The sequence below is a fragment of the Protopterus annectens genome, chromosome 6.part0, assembly GCF_019279795.1.
Source record: "Protopterus annectens isolate FY-2018-M chromosome 6.part0, PAN1.0, whole genome shotgun sequence".
Classification (NCBI taxonomy): Eukaryota; Metazoa; Chordata; order Ceratodontiformes; family Protopteridae; genus Protopterus; species Protopterus annectens.
In genome coordinates, this window is record NC_056737.1 from 1,534,186,747 (window position 1) to 1,534,202,864 (window position 16,118).

The 16,118-nt window shown below is 41.3% G+C and overlaps 1 protein-coding gene across 1 annotated transcript in view; it reads right to left on the reverse strand.

Moving 5' to 3' along the window:
* Positions 1-16,118, reverse strand: part of LOC122804843 (protein mono-ADP-ribosyltransferase PARP9-like) — a 1,196,663-nt gene that overhangs the window by 697,191 nt on the left and 483,354 nt on the right. The window contains exon 3 of the mRNA XM_044074996.1: positions 10,959-11,800. Within this exon, the coding sequence (XP_043930931.1) occupies positions 10,959-11,800 (842 nt within the window). The remainder of the gene's footprint in view (positions 1-10,958; positions 11,801-16,118) is intronic.

The following is a 16,118-nucleotide window of genomic DNA, read 5'->3' on the forward strand; positions in this document are numbered from 1 at the left end:
GTTCTCACCATGCCCAGTTATGGGCAAGCTTATCCTGAGCTACTTAGGCGCTGGCAGTTACTTAACCTTGAGTGCAGTGCTAAATATATGCAGCTCCTTATCAAATTTTTTAGACCAGAGGAGCTAAAACTATCTAATGAAATCAATGAGTTGCAAAACATAATTAACAATACCTATTCAGATGAACTTGTTGGTGATAAAATGGATGTATTGTTTGAAAATATTACTGGATATGACAAGAGACTTTCTGCTACCAAAAACAAAAAATTACAAAGGGAGTTGAAGGATTTTAAAGAAGGTAATGTCTTTTCTTGGGTAAATGAAAGGGTTAATACTAACTCCAACATACAGCATATAACAGGAAATGGGCGGAGCTCTGTAAGACCCAGAAAGTACAGTTTTGTACCTACCATAAATGTAGATGTTCGAGTGCTAATACAGCTGCCGTAATCACATATGGGTTCTCTGCCGTCAGGCGGGTCCTCGGTCGGCCGAATTCCAAAGTCTTGGTCCGGCGTCGGTTGTTGTCGCCTTCTTCCCTGACATCAGAGCGCCAGGGGTATATAAGTCACAGCCGACGCCATATTCTTCAGTCTTTCTTGCCCCAGATGTCAGGTGCCCCCAAAAGGAAGGCAATATATAAATTCTATGTATATATATAAATATATTCAAGCAATGCAATATTATCAAAAAGAGTAGTTGCAAGCAAATACATCATAGAAGGATAACCCAAAATAGGTTGTATGAGGAGGAGTTAGCCACTAGTCCTATACCTAGAGGGGAAGGAGGGAGGGAAACCTGTACTGCAGCTGTATTAGCACTCGAACATCTACATTTATGGTAGGCACAAAACTGTACTATGTTCATCGTGCATACAGCTGCAGTAATCACATATGGGTAGAATCCCAAAGCTACACACAGGGTGGTAGGCACTAGGTAGAACTGGGATGAGCCAGAATGCCCTGCAATACAGCAGTAGCAAAGCCTGCTCTAGTTTTGGAGTATAAAGGCAGGTGGTAGTGTCTTGTTAAGGTATGTACAGAACTCCAAATGGCTGCCTCCGAAATATCTTTGGTAGGAACTCCTCTGAGGAAGGCTGTGGAGGTAGCTGTGGCCCTGGTGGAGTGTGGTCTGATGCCTACAGGGACAGATTTCCCATGATAGGAGTAACAAAAACGTATGCAGTGGCCTATCCATTTAGAGATTGTCTGTTTGGTAACAGGCTTCCCCTGAGCTCCTACAGCATAAGACACAAAAAGTTGTTCTGATTTCCTGAAAGGCTTTGTTCTGTCCAAATAGTAACGTAGCTGTCTGTGGATGTCTAAGGAATGCAGCAACCTTTCCCCTTTGTTTTGAGGGTTGGGGTAAAAGGTAGGTAAGTGTATGGCTTGATTTAAAGCTACCATGGATACCACTTAAGGCATAAATGACGGGTTGGTTCGAAGGGAAACCCTGTCCTGATGGAAGATAAGAAAGGGCTGTACAGCCATGAGGGCTTGAAGTTCCGAAACCCTACGAGCTGAGGTAATGGCCAGAAGGAAAGCTATTTTCCAGGACAAGTATTGCAAATCTATTGAGGCAGCTGGTTCAAAGGGAGGTAATGTTAATTTTTCTAGAATGTAATTAAGATCCCAGGCTGGCACTGGTTGCTTCCTTGGTGGCCTTATATTCTTAGCCCCTCTGAGGAATTGCCTTAAAAGTGGGTGAGAGAATAACGGTGGGTCTATGTTGAACTCTGCAGAAATGGCTGAGGCATGGATTTTTATGGAGGAAAATGAAAGTCCACTGTTCAGCAGCTCAGCTAGATACTGTAATACCTGAGGCAAATTCAGTTTTCTAGGATCCTGGCCATTTTTCTCATTCCAAGAGCAAAACCGTTTCTATTTTGCGGAGTAAGTCTTCCTAGTAGATGGCCTTCTGGCCTCCAGAATGACATCCTGCACCTCTTTGGAGAGTAGGGTCTGCTGTGGTGTTAAGGAATTTTCCATGCAGCAAGATTGAGTGTTTTTAGCTGACTGTGAAGAGTTTTGTAACTGTGCTGAGTCAGCAGAAGAGGCATTAGAGGTAGAGGCCAGGGAGGAGTATGTGTTAGGCTCCTTAGGAGTGGGTACCAGTGCTGCCTTGGCCAGTCCAGAGCAATCAGTATCATCTTCGGTCTGTCTGCTCTTGCTTTCAAGAGCACCTTGGATAGAAGAGGAAGAGGTGGGAAAGCGTACACTGTCCATGCTGTCCAACTGAATGAAAGGGCGTCCACCCTCCATGCCTTTAGATGAAAAGTCCTTGAACAAAACTTTTCCAATTGATGGTTCCTGTGGGAGGCGAAGAGATCTATGTCTGGCCTTCCCCATGCTTGGATTATCTTTGTAAACACCTGTGGATGCAGCTTCCATTCGTGTGGATCTGTCATATTTCTGCTTAGATTGTCCGCCAGCGTGTTTTCCAAACCTGGCCAGTACTGCGCTTGAAGTTTGAATTGCCATTCTAGAGCCAAGTTCCAAAGTGTCATGGCTAGTCTGCACAGGGGGTATGAATGTGTTCCTCCTTGTTTGTTTATGTACCACATTACTGTGGTGTTGTCTGTTCTTATCAACAATTGTCCTGGGATGCAGGAGGTCCTTGAATGCTGTAATTGCATTTATCACTGCTAGCATTTCTTTTTGATTGATGTGAAGGTGCTTTTCCTTTTGGGACCATTTGCCCTGAATGCACCAGCCTGTCATGTGCGCCCCCCAGGCGTAGTCTGAGGCGTCTGTTGTGATGACTTGATTTGTTTGAGGCTGGCAGAATGGGAGACCTGTGTTTGCGTGACATGCTTGGGCCCACCATAGAAATTCCTTTTGCAAACATGGAATTATTGGTATTATTGTTTCCAAACTGTGGCTGTGTTGAGACCATAGGTTTTTTAGGTACCTTGAAGTTTTCTCATATGCAACTTTGCACATGGGATTAAAAGAATGCAAGATGCCATGAAGCCCAGAGAACCTGCAGGATTTTCCTTGCAGCAAGCCTGGTACAATTTGCTAGTGTTTTGAAGTACTGAGTTAGTTGCCCTTGTTTTTCTGGCGTAAGATTGGCCATCTGGGTGTTTGTGTCCAAGCTGGCACCCAGGAAAGTTATTTTCTGAGAAGGTGTCAGCCTGGATTTCTCTTTGTTGATTGTGTATCCCAGAGAATTCAGTAACCGTGTTGCATAAGCCAGATGTTCCAGAAGAGTGTGCTTGCTGTCCGCTTGGATCAGGCAGTCGTCCAAATAAGGGTAAATTTGTATCCCTTGAAGTCTGCAGTAGGCAATTACTGATGCCAGGCATTTCGTGAATACTCTGGGTGCAGCAGATAAGCCAAAGGGCAATGCAGAGAATTGATAGTGGATTGAACCTGCAAGAAATCTGAGGTATCTTCTGCAGCTTTGTCTGATTGGGACATGCAGGTTTGCCTCCTTGAGGTCCAATGTTACCAGCCAAAACTCCTTGCCCAGCATGGGAAGAAGCTGCTGTAATGTGAGCATCTTGAATTTTGGTACGAGTAGAAATGTATTTAGAATGGATAAGTCCAAAATGGGTCTCCAGTTGGTTCTATTTCTTGGTACGAGGAAAAGTCTGGAATAAAAACCTTGACCTTGTTCGTGGGTAGGAACCTCTTGAATGGCTTTCATGTCCATGAGTTTTGTAATTTGTATTTGCGCCTCTGCCCTTTGATTGGGTGGCAGGTTTGGCATGCCTCTCATTTTTGGAAGAGTGTGGAAATGAAATCTGTAGCCTCTGTTTATTATGTCCAGGATCCATCTGTCTGTTGTGATAATTTGCCAATTTCTTGAAAATAGTGCCAGCTTTCCTCCCAAGGGGGCTGCCAGCTGAGATCTGCTTGGCATGAAAAGGAGGAAGTCATTGGGTTTGCTTTCTGTATTGTTGTGCACTGTCTTCGCCACCTCTTGGTGCTTGAGTTTGCCATTGTCTGCCTCTATATGATCCTTGAGTTTGTCCTCTGCCCCTTGAGCGCCTGTATCTACCTCTTTGGGTCTTGTCCGTGGCTGGAAAGGACCAGTTTTTTGAAGGCCAATTTCTGCTAAAATGAGGTGGCTGTACCTGTAGAAAAGCCTTGACAGTCTGCATAGATTTAGCTTTTTCTTCCATTTTCCATAGTTTCTCCTCAGCATTAGTACCAAATAGCACATCCTTTTGTAAAGGAGCATCTAGTAGTTTAGCTTTAACATAGGTTCATAGATTAGTACTAGGCTAACTGCCCTTGTGAGCCATTTTAAGCCTAGCCAATTATCCCCTGTGAGATTCAAACCCTGTACCTTGTGTTTGCAAGGCAAACACCTTAACCATTAGGCCACCCTCCCAACCCAATGATCAGGCAAGCTTTGTTCCCTAAGCCAGGCATGTCTATGAATGACTGCTCCTGTAGCAGCAGCTCTACTTGAGGCCTCTAAGGCATCATAACCACATTGTAAGGTGTGTTTACCCACTTGTTCTGCACTATGTATCATATCCTGCAATTCCTTCAAATCTGGTTGAGACATTTTGTTTCTTAATTGTGATAACAGAAACTGCTGATATTTAAGCATATGGAACTGGCAATTTAAGGCCCTCATGGCTAGGGTGGCAGAGGTGTATACCTTTTACCCCCACCTTTCTAAGGATCTAGATTCTCTTTCAGAAGAAAGTGGATTCTTGGCAGTAGAGGCCTTCATTCCCTTGGGGCCTTGAGAAATGGTTTCAGGGTCAGCATTATGGCTTTTGAAAAGAAACTGGTGAGAGTTAGGGACTCTGTAGTATCTATCAGGTTTGACTGGTGCAGGAGGCAGGGAATCCGGATTAAGACAAGCCTCCGAGTAAACATCATCAAGTATGTCCAGGACAGGAGGTATAGCCAGAGGTCTGTGTTGAGGTAGCAAAAGAAATTCCCTAAGCCTTTTTTTGGAATCAGAAAAATCCTGGTCTTCCCAATGGAAGTGTTCCCTCAAGGTGTGCAAGGTTTCCCCAAAAGAAAAGTCCTCTGGGGGAGATACAGAAGGAATGGACTGTTCTGCATCAGAATCTTCATAAGGGGAGTACGATTGTTCCTCCACATCTGAATGTTTTGAGAAAATGGAGCCCTGTTCAGAAGAGGGAGAGTCCTCCTCCACTCTGGGTCTCTTGTCTGGAGGGGGTTGGGAACCCCTGATATAGGAAATTAAATCTTCAGCCATTTTAAGCATCTGCTTTTTAGGCATGGGGCCTGGGGATGGGCCCTGTGGAACAGGCCTCTTGGGATGCATGGCTGATTTGGACTTAGTGAAGGCCTTAATAGAGAAGGAAGAAGAGGGCCTAAATACACCCTGGGTGGAAGTGGACCTGTCCACACTAGGAGGCTCAACACTCACTGTGGTTTCGGTGGTTGTAGTCTGAGTAAGGGCCGAGGTACCAGCGGTCTCGGGTACAGAAGACACCGCCAAGGAAGTGTCGTCGGTAGTCAGGGACTGCATAAGCGTCTCGCTGAGAACTGGACCACGTGTAGCCGGCTTTGGTGTGGTGTCGGTGGAGACCGTGGGCCTCGCGTGTCGGTCTTTGTCCTTGCGTTTTTTGGACAAAACGGCAGTCGGAGAATCCAACAACATTTTATAATCAAAGGCTTTACCAAAATAATGTTGGGCGAACTCCGCCCGATGCTTAATAGTGCATTTATTGAAAGTCGCACAGAAGCGACAGCCCGAGACGTCGTGGTCTGGGCCTAAACAAGGTATGCAAAGGGAATGGAAATCCTTATGCGGTATTTGCTTCCCACAAGAAATACAATTGTTAACTTTGTCTGACATCGGTCTGAGGCAAGAAAAGTTTCCCCAACGGGGTACTTAGCTTTAAAGAAGACTTCGGTTTCCAATTTTTCGTAAATTCAGGAGCTGGCCGACCGGCACTTGCGAACTGCTTCTGCTTCGGGCACCGCGCGGCAAAAAAGACTGAAGAATATGGCGTCGGCTGTGACTTGTATACCCCTGGTGCTCTGACGTCACGGAAGAAGGTGACAACAACCGACGCCAGACCAAGACTTTGGAATTCGGCCGACCGAGGACCCGCCTGACGGCAGATAACCCATATGTGATTACTGCAGCTGTATGCACGATGAACATCTACATTGCATTCAACTGTTTCAGATGAACAAGCAGCATATGCAAATGCTGTTAAAACGACCACTTCTACAGAACCCACAGGACTTTTACCCAATGTTCCTATTGTTCCTGTAAGTGAGGGAATTGTTTCAGAAGTCAACCTAAATACTTCTGTAGCTGCTGTAAGCAGTCACTCTGATGCTAGCACAAGCACTGCAGCTGTTAGACCTAAAACAAGCATGGCTTCCAGTGTGAGTCTGAATTCCACAGAGCAGGCCTCTGTACTATCAGGCTCCACCCGTGAACATTTTTTATTGAAAGAACCTCTGCCTATAAGAGGCAGATCGAGGAATCGCCTGCAAAATCAATGTACATGACAACTACACAGCCAGGAGGACGAAATAAGGTCAGGAAAGAGATACAAACAAGCTTAGTTCACAATATCTCTACTTTAACTGACTCACAATTACCTGTGTTAAACAGAGGTTTAACCTTTATTCCGGCTCAAATAATGGACATAACAGAGGTAATTAAAGACCTACACCTTTTTAGCGGAACTCTTACACTTAAAGCTATGTTTGGTAATTATAATAATGCTGATTGTATATTTAGAAAGCCCAGCACTTACATACCACCTAGTAATTCTACTACAGATCTGTTCATTGACCTTTGTGAAAAACACTTTAAGAGAAGTCTCTAGATAAGCAAACTAATAATTTTAGTAATTTATCAGCTGCAGAGTTACAAGCTCTACTTGAATTGGAAGAACTAAATAGTATAAAAATACGTCCAAATGATAAAGGAGGTGGTACTGTTATCGACAAGGACAAACATATAGAATCTATGTTAAGTCATCTCAGTGACATTGATACGTATGCCATTTTACCTGTGCATATACTCAGTAGTGTCATAGAAAAAGTACAGTTTTTGAACTTTGATTTATTAATAACAGGTATGATATCTGAGCAACTGTTTGAGTATTTCATGGTAGAACATCCAACAGTCCCTTTGATGTATGGTCTACCCAAAATACATAAGAATCCCTTAACTCCACCTATGCGCCCTATAGTTTCAGGTCGAGGTTGGGTAACTGAGCCACTTTCTATTTTCGTAGAAAAGACTTTGCATGTTGCCTTGGCTAATTGTAGCACTGTTTTAAAGGATACCAACAGTTTTTTAAATGAGCTATCTAAACAAAATGAAATTATCTTAGGACAATGTTTATTTGTAACTCTGGATATTGAATCATTGTTCACTGTTATACCCAATGAATGGGGAATAGAAAATGTCAGAGAATTACTGTGTGACAGAAACACCCCTGATACTAAGGTGACACTTATTTGCACACTTTTAGAAATCATCCTAGAAAACAATGTGTTTATTTTTAATGATGCTTATTATGCACAAAAAGTTGGCGTAGCCATGGGCACAGCTTGTGCTAAAAGCTACGCCAACCTATCCCTAGCTAATTGGGAAGCTAAACATGTACTTTTGAATAATAAATACCAGGTTAACATCAAATGGTATAAATGTTTTGTGGATGATAATTTTTTTGTTGTGGCATGGCTCAGAGCAGAGGCTACAAGAGTTTATTTTATACTTAAGTCAGTTGAATACTTTTTGAGATTTATCTATGAATATTCTGATAAAGAAGTAGAGTTTGTGGATGTTAAAGTTACTAAAAATAATTTATCCACTGTGTCTACTACTTTGTATAAGAAAACTGTTAGAAAGAGTAATGTTCTACACTATGGCAGTATGCATCCGAATTATACGAAATTCAATGTGTTGAAAGGACAGATATTTCGAACTATGAGACTTTTTAATGATGATGATAGTCTCATTGTTGCATTACAAACACTTAAACAAGAATTTTTAGAAAGAGGCTATAGTAGTAAACTTATTGATTCTCAAATAGCAGAAGGATGGCTGCATAGATCAGGTATGTGCCAGCCATACGTTTCCCCCCTCCCCACTAGTATTAACAACAGGGATAATATTGACAATACTTCAAGTGATGCTTCCACTGATACATCTAGGAATAAACTAAGGATGCCATTGACCTTTGCCAGTAATGTGCATGTAGCATGTGATATTATTAAAAAGAACTGGGATATTCTGTCTACTGTAGATGAGTTGAATGGGGTCATTGGCACACAGCCAGATTTTGCTTTTAGAAATAATAGATCACTTAAGAGTCAGCTCTGTTATAGATCCTTTAATACTAAATCAACTATAATATCTGATAGACTTGGTACATATATGTGTAGGAATTGTATGGCCTGTACACATATACATATTGGTAATCATTTCACACATCCCACTTTGGGTTTTAAGATAGATACTGCTTTTTATGCAGATTGTCGAACAAAAAATGTTGTCTATTTTTGCTATTGTACTACCTGCTTCTCATTTTACATAGGGAAAATGAACAGGGTGTTTAAGGATAGAATACTTGAACACCTTAGGGATATCAGGAATGTTAAAGAAACCAGTGCACTATCACTACATGTTGCTAAAGAGGGTAAAGAACATAAATTTAGCTTTATGGTACTAGAGATTCTGCATAGTACCAAGAGAGGAGGTGACATAAATAATAGAACAGAATCTAGTGAACAGAAATGGATTTTGCACTTTCAAGCTGATAAACCTCCTGGTTTAAACAACAGAGTTTCCCTGAAACCCTTCCTTAAAGCACGGCCATTAAAGCATTGATCTCTCTTTTAATATTTTATCATGTATATTTCAATAGTCCATCTTTTATTATTTTTAACTATTGTAATCACCAGTTTTAAGTACATATTGTTCATTTAGTCTGTTTTATTCAAATTTTTAACGATCTATATATTCTAGAGATGTATTTTATCACATGACTTTTAGCTATGATGCACATTTTATCAGATTTTTGATTGGATGTTTTAGTGTTTAAAAATGTAACTGTTATTCTATCATTGTTGGTCTGATGAAGCGGATGTTATTCCGAGAAAGCGCTTACCTACTAAAATAAAGGACATATTGATTTTCACTGCTGTGTGGAACCAGATTATTTTTCTTTTTCTTATATTGGGTTATGCTCTGGCTGCAGTAGTTTTTATGTTGGCATGACTACTAGGAGTTTGAGGCAAAGAATAAGGGAACATTTTTATGCAATTACAATTAAAGATACTAATAATGCTCTTTATAGGCATTCTAATTTGTGTGGAAATTTTAAGAAATGTACCGTTGCGGTTTTAGAAAGAGTTTTAGAGAATAAGATCAGTGGAGATTATAAAAATTTGGTTGAGACCAGAGAGCTTAGGTGGCAGATTAAGTCAAGAGCTGATGTGCCCCAGGTTTGAACAAAGCTACTAACATCAAATGCATTTTAAAAGAAAGGAGACTTAGGGTACTTTAAGAGTTAATGTGTTCTTAACTGACTGTTTTATTGATGGGCTTTTTTTATTGGTTGATTTTTGTATGTGTATATACATATATATATTTATTGCAATGTGGATTGTAGTCGGATTTCTGATGAAGATTTTTGCGAAAGCAGCAATTAAAGTTTGTTACACTAATACAGGCTTTGTAGTTGTTTCTCAAGCGCATCATTGCATTTTTTATTTTTGTTTTTCAGTGTTTTATGTTACTGCTTTTCCTTGGGTTGGCCAGTTATTTGTTTCAGTTTTGAACACTGTAAATACCACCTTAATTCAGGAAGGAAAACGACTTAATGGACTGGTGCACTTTCCCAATTTACACAATTAAAAAAATAAATAAATTGCAGCTGGTAGGTGGACTACCTGTATTCAAAAAGACCAGGGAAAATTGATATTCGGTGTTGCATTGGTGGTCTCCCTGCTATATAATGTTACACAGAAAACTTTTATATGTAGTATAGGAGCATGAATGCATAGAATTCAGCATGTCACTATTTACAGGACAAGTTTGTTTGTCTTTCGGCTTTTCCCTGTTAGGGGTTGCCACAGCGGAACTCCAGTCCGCTAATGATTGGCAGTAAATTTTCACGAATGCCGAAGTGCCAGCTCAACGTTCAACCTTTAACGAAGGCACGCCCATTTACGCAGGTCTTTCGAATGCCCACCCAACCGCGGGGAGGACATGCAGACTCCACACAGAAGGCACTCCCCGCACTCCAGCCGAGACTCGAATGGGAGAACCTCTTGCTGTGAGGCAACAACGCGACTGCTGCACCACCGCGGATACTCACTATTTACAGGACAAGTACTTGACTAATATTACTGTTCGATGAAATGAGCATTCATAGAACGGGATTGCTGTGCTCAAGAGACATCCCTTTCCCTGATGTCCAGTGAACTCTGAGTTGACTAATTTAAGTCTGTGTGCACAAGAGAAAAGTTATTACACTAGGCATGGGGGGGGGGGGGGGTCTTGTCACCAAAGAAACAAACAACCATTTTAAAAAAACTGAATGCTTTGCTTTCTACCAACTTATTTCAAGCAACCAGCTTTGATGAGCTATTATGTTACAGCCCCCCAGCTGAGTTCTAGTATAACTGATCGCACCTGACACAACTAAAGAAAATTCTACAGAAATCGCTTTTCATTGTTCAGATATGACAAAATAATACAGTCTTCCAACACAGTTTTCAAATCAGCAAACAGTTTCAACACACACAATTTTGTTTTCTATCTATGAGAATTACAGAATCACAATCCGTATTTATACTCCTTGTTTCCACTAAAATTATGGGTTGGCTTACGATTTGTAAATGAAACAGAAACTTGTAAATCCTAAAAATAAATGTTGATTTTTGAAAACAACAACAATGCCATAGTAAACTACGCTTGCTTTTTGTTTACAAAAAAGATTTCCAATTCTGTTCACAGTAGAATAAATGTGAAAATTTTACCTGCTGGTCTTCAATTTTCCCTCGTTTTAACATTAACTTCAGACAGTTAAGTTTAATTACATGTACAAATGTCGGAGAAGAAGATTTGTTGCCACTAATGCCCTTTGACAAGTTGTCAGGGTAACCTAGAATCTGTGAACATGCTTTTTCCATTGCTTTTACTGTTTTTACATCATTACTCACTAAATGTATTTCATTGGGATAACTATAAGCTTCCCGTGTCCGTATAGTATTCACAATAATGTTTGCACAAAGATCCAAAGGAAAACCAAATATTCCTGAGCTCAGTGCTGGAATAGCTAATGTTTTAATTCTACATTCAAACGCCTTTTGCAAAATGCTGTGAATGGCTTTTGCGAGTAACCTTCTGGCATCGTTTTGATTATCTGTGCCCCAAATAGGGCCTACAGCATGAATGATTTTTGTGCATGGCAAATATCCAGCAGTTGTTACAACTGCATCACCAGTTTTCACTTTTCCGCATTTCTCAATCAAGTCCTTACTCTCCCTTACAATAATTTGTCCACCTACATCAACTAAGGCTTTAGCAAGTCCGCCAACATGATCTAAATATTCATTAGCAGCATTTACAACAGCATCCACTTTGTGTGTTGTCAGATCGTCTTTCCATACTGAAATCTTCAGCCCACGGATTGTCTTTTCATACAGCATCTCAGGCTCAGGTTGTTTTGAGGAATATGAGTCAGCATCTGTTACACTGTGTACTATTCCAGCGCAGCCAAATTTGAATCTGATTATGTAATCTATATCACAATCTTTCAGGATTTCACAAATATTATGTGTAACTTCAATCTCAATATTGCAGGTTCCACGATCTCTACCTAAAGATGACAAATAAAGGCATACATATTATGCATTAAACAACTTTAAAATCCACTTTGAATTATGTCAACACTAACTAAAAAGCTATGCACAATCAGTATGCACTGATGCAGACTGTTTTTGTAATGTGAAATCTCAGCACAGCCTGGTAAAAAATAGCAACCCTGACCTATTCACAGATGAAATGCACTATAACATTGCATGCAGATTTAATTCATACTACATAAATCCTGCTAACTACTTAATAAACACAATACACCCAATAAATCAGTGATATAGATGTGTCACTACTACCTTTTCACTTACCACAACTGCTAATGCCATGATAAGTAACTTATTCAAAAATGTATACCCACCTCTCTCAAAACAGTTGCAGAAGAAATTCCATATCCAGTGCCTATACTTACAAACTGCTCTCACCAAGAAGTTATAGTCCCAAAATTCTGGAAACAATTGTACATTATTCCTTTGCATAAAGGCGGCAAATTTCTTGAACTTGCAAACTATACTCTTACAGCCATCGTGTCTCTCTATCAAATATGTTCACATGAACTTTATCATCTACATAACTTGTACAAATTATGTTCCACAACACATCATGGATTCAGACCAAGCCACAGCACAGGAACAACATTACTAACTTTCTTAAACTGTGTTTGTGAAAGACGAAATCAAGATGAAGTAGTTGTATCCCTATTTTTACACCTAACTAAAGGATTTTATTTATTTCATTTTATTAATTTTTAATTTGTTAACTGGGATAAAGCACTCATCCCATAGCACCCATTTCAGTAAACGCAACAGATACATGACACTGTATATACAGTGAATGACAAAATGCAATAAATAAAAGTAGTTATGTCTTACCATAACTTTCCATCTGCGTTGTCGATCTTCATCTGTTCTTGCCTTCTGGGTTACGGTTCTGATACTCAGAACCAATCCGGCTGTAATAAAGCTCGCGTCAGCCAAAAAATCTCTCGAGCTGCTAGTCTACCCATAACACACCTTTCTACATTACGTCAGATCGAGTATGCTATGATGCAGAAAAAGGAGTTCTATAGAATAAGGCGGAAGCCTTGTGCAAGGTATCCCTGGCAATAAGAACCCAGGACAGGATGTCACTCCACCAGAAGTCTAAAGGAGGGGGCAGGCGGGAGGGATGCAAGAACAGATTAAGATCGACAACTCAGATGGAATGTTATGGTAAGACATAACTTCTTTATCTGATGTTGTCAATCTTCACCTATTCTTGACTTGTGGGACACTGTCCTCAGCTACTTTATATCCTAGGTTGCCTCAAGGAAGAATATTCCCGAGAACCGGATTAGGAGGGTGGCCTAATGGTTAAAGTGTTTGCCTTACACACACAAGGTGCAGGGTTTGAGTCTCACAAGGGATAAGTGACCAGACTTAAAATGGCTCGCAAGGGCAGTTAGCCTAGTACTAATCTATGGACTATCCAGAATAAGAGACCTCCCCCTGGAGACCACATCCAATTTATAATGAGTAATAAGGGTAGGTGGATTAGCCTACATTGTGGCTGCACAAATTTCTGACAGAGAAGCTTTGGAATGAAAAACAGCTGATGTCACCATAGATCTGGTAGAATGTGCCTTTATGGACAAAGGAAGCTTTATGTCAAGTTTCTTGTAAATGAAAGAGATGCATTTCCTTAACCACTTGGAAAGAGTCACCTTGGATACGGGTTTGCCCAAAGTCGCACTGGCAAAGGACACAAATAACTGGTCAGATTGCCTTATTGGTTTAGTTCTGTCATGGTAGAAACATAATTGCCTGTGTGCATACAGAGGGTGCAGGAAGTATTCGCCTTTATTTGAAAAATTTGGAAAGAATACAGGCAAATCAATAGATAGGCTGATATTGGTCTCTGATATCACTTTAGGAAGGAAAGTAGGGCTCACTCTGAGTGACACACTTATCTTTGTGGAAAACCAAATATGGGCTTTAGAGCATAAAGTCTGTAATTTGGGGAGAAACCTCACCGAGGTGACAGCTATACGGAACAATATTTTCCAAGAAAGAAATTTTAAATCACAAGTCACTGCAGGTTCAAATGGAGGAGAATTAAGCGACTGAAACACAAGGGTTAGATCCCATGGTGGAAGACGTTCTTTGAAAGGGGGCTTTAAGTGGATAGTGGACTTAAGAAAAACCTTACAAAGTCTGTAAGAAATTAAGGATTGATCTCTGAAACCGTTATGGAAATTTGAGATAGCTGCTAAGATAATCTTGACAGTAAAAGCAGAAGCTCCTTTACCAAAGATAGCAATTAGAAACTCCAAAACTTTCTCTACGGGTGCTGAAAAGGGATCCAGACCATTGTCAGAGGCCCAAGTAGAAAATCTCTTACATTTACTAAGGTAGAATCTTCCTGGTGGATGGTTTTTGGGATGCCATCAAGATGTGTCGCACAGGGGAAGGAATTCTATTATGCCTGGTGACTACCGGAATTGGAGAAACCAAGCCATCGGCGTGAGACAGTGAAAGTTGGGATATACTAGTCCCTAGGGGTGGGACAAGAGATCCAGAGCTAAGTCCAGGAACCAAGGAAGGTGTAGTAGATGAGGCCAGAGGAAGGGAAACCATATCTGTTGAGGCCAGTAGGGAGCAATAAGGATCACTTTGCTTCTCAACCGAGCTGCTTTCTTGAGAAAAAGGGATCAGAGGGAAGGGAAGAAATACATAAAGGAGACCCGGGGGGGGGGGGGGATTAGGGCAAGGCAGCTTATGCACTTGTTGCTCATGGGTGAGGCAAACAGGTCACAGCAAGGCGGGCCCCAGAGAAGAAAGATCTCCTTTGCTACTCTGGGGTTCAGAGTCCACTCGTGAGGCATGAGGATGCATCTGCTCAGTTTGTCTGCAATCATGTTGGAGCTCCCGGAGATATGCGTTGCTAACAGAAAGTGGTTGGAAGTTATAGCCCACTGCCACACTTGGAAGGCCTTCTTGACAGAATGGGTAGGACTTGGTTCCCCCCGTTTGTTGATGTACCAGACTACTGACATGTTGTCTGACTGTATATCTATCATCCCTTGAGGTAAGGCAGCATGAAATGCTTGCAACTAGAAGCACTGCTCTTAACTCTAGAACACCGATATGCAGACTGGCCTCAGAGGGGAGCCATGTGCCTTAGACCGTCTTCCAGAGATAATGCCCCCCCCCACCCCATCTGGGAAGTATCCGTGGTCACTATGGCCTTGGGTTGAGGGGGAACAAAAGGGTGGCCTAGAAGAATCTCCTCTGAGTGCGTCCACCAGGAGAGGTCATTCTTGCAATGGCTGGATATGAAAACTAGATGTTTCATGGGGTGGCTTAGAATAGTCCATTAGGTTGCAAGCAACCACTGAAGATGTCTCATGTAAGATCTTGCCAATGGAACCAATGTGATCACTGCTGCCATGGAACCCAATGCCTGCAGAATTAGATAAGCAGGAGTTTTGTTTGAGCAAAGAAAAGGAAGGACCTGCAACTGAATTTTCTGTAATCCCTGTAGTGGAAGCGATGCTATGCAAGTAACAGAATTGAGGCAAGCTCCAATAAATTCCATGTCCTGAGAATAGGTTAACTGAGATTTTGCAGGATTGACCATTATGCCCAACTGAATGGGCAAGCTTCAGAATGTAGTCCATAGTTTGTAGAAGCAGATGCCTGGTGGGAGTAGTGAGACGCCAGTCAGCTAAGTAAGGAAACACTTGGAATCTGTGCAGCCTCAGATGTGCTGTGACTGCTGTCATACATTTAGGGAACACATTGGGGACTGTGGTGAGACCAAAGGGTAACACTCTGAACTGCAAATGACTGGCTCCCATTTGAAAGTGGAGAAACTTTCTCGAGCATTTGTCCACCTTTATGTGGTTATACATGTCTTGAAAGTCAATAGAGCACATCCAATCATCTTTCTAAGAAGGGGAGAATAGACTGAGCCGTGACCATCTGTAATTTTGCTTGTTGGATGAATTTGTTAAAAATATTGAGATACAATATTGGTCTCCAGTCCCCCGTTTTCTTTGTCACTAAAAAGAATCTTGAGTAAAAACCGGATCCTAACTGGTCTGGTAGGACTTCTTGGATGACTCTTTTTTTTTTCTAGCAGCTTTTGTACTTCTATTGCTGCTTGAACTCTCTGACTGGGTAGAACGTCGGGGAGTCTTGCAGGGGTTCTCGGATAAAAGGTGAAAGGAATTAGATAACCTCTGGTAATTATCCTTACCACCCAGGCATCGGTGATTATGCGTCGTCAGGCATTTGGGTGCAAGGAAACTCTTCCCCAACTGCTTCCAGTGGTAAGCAATC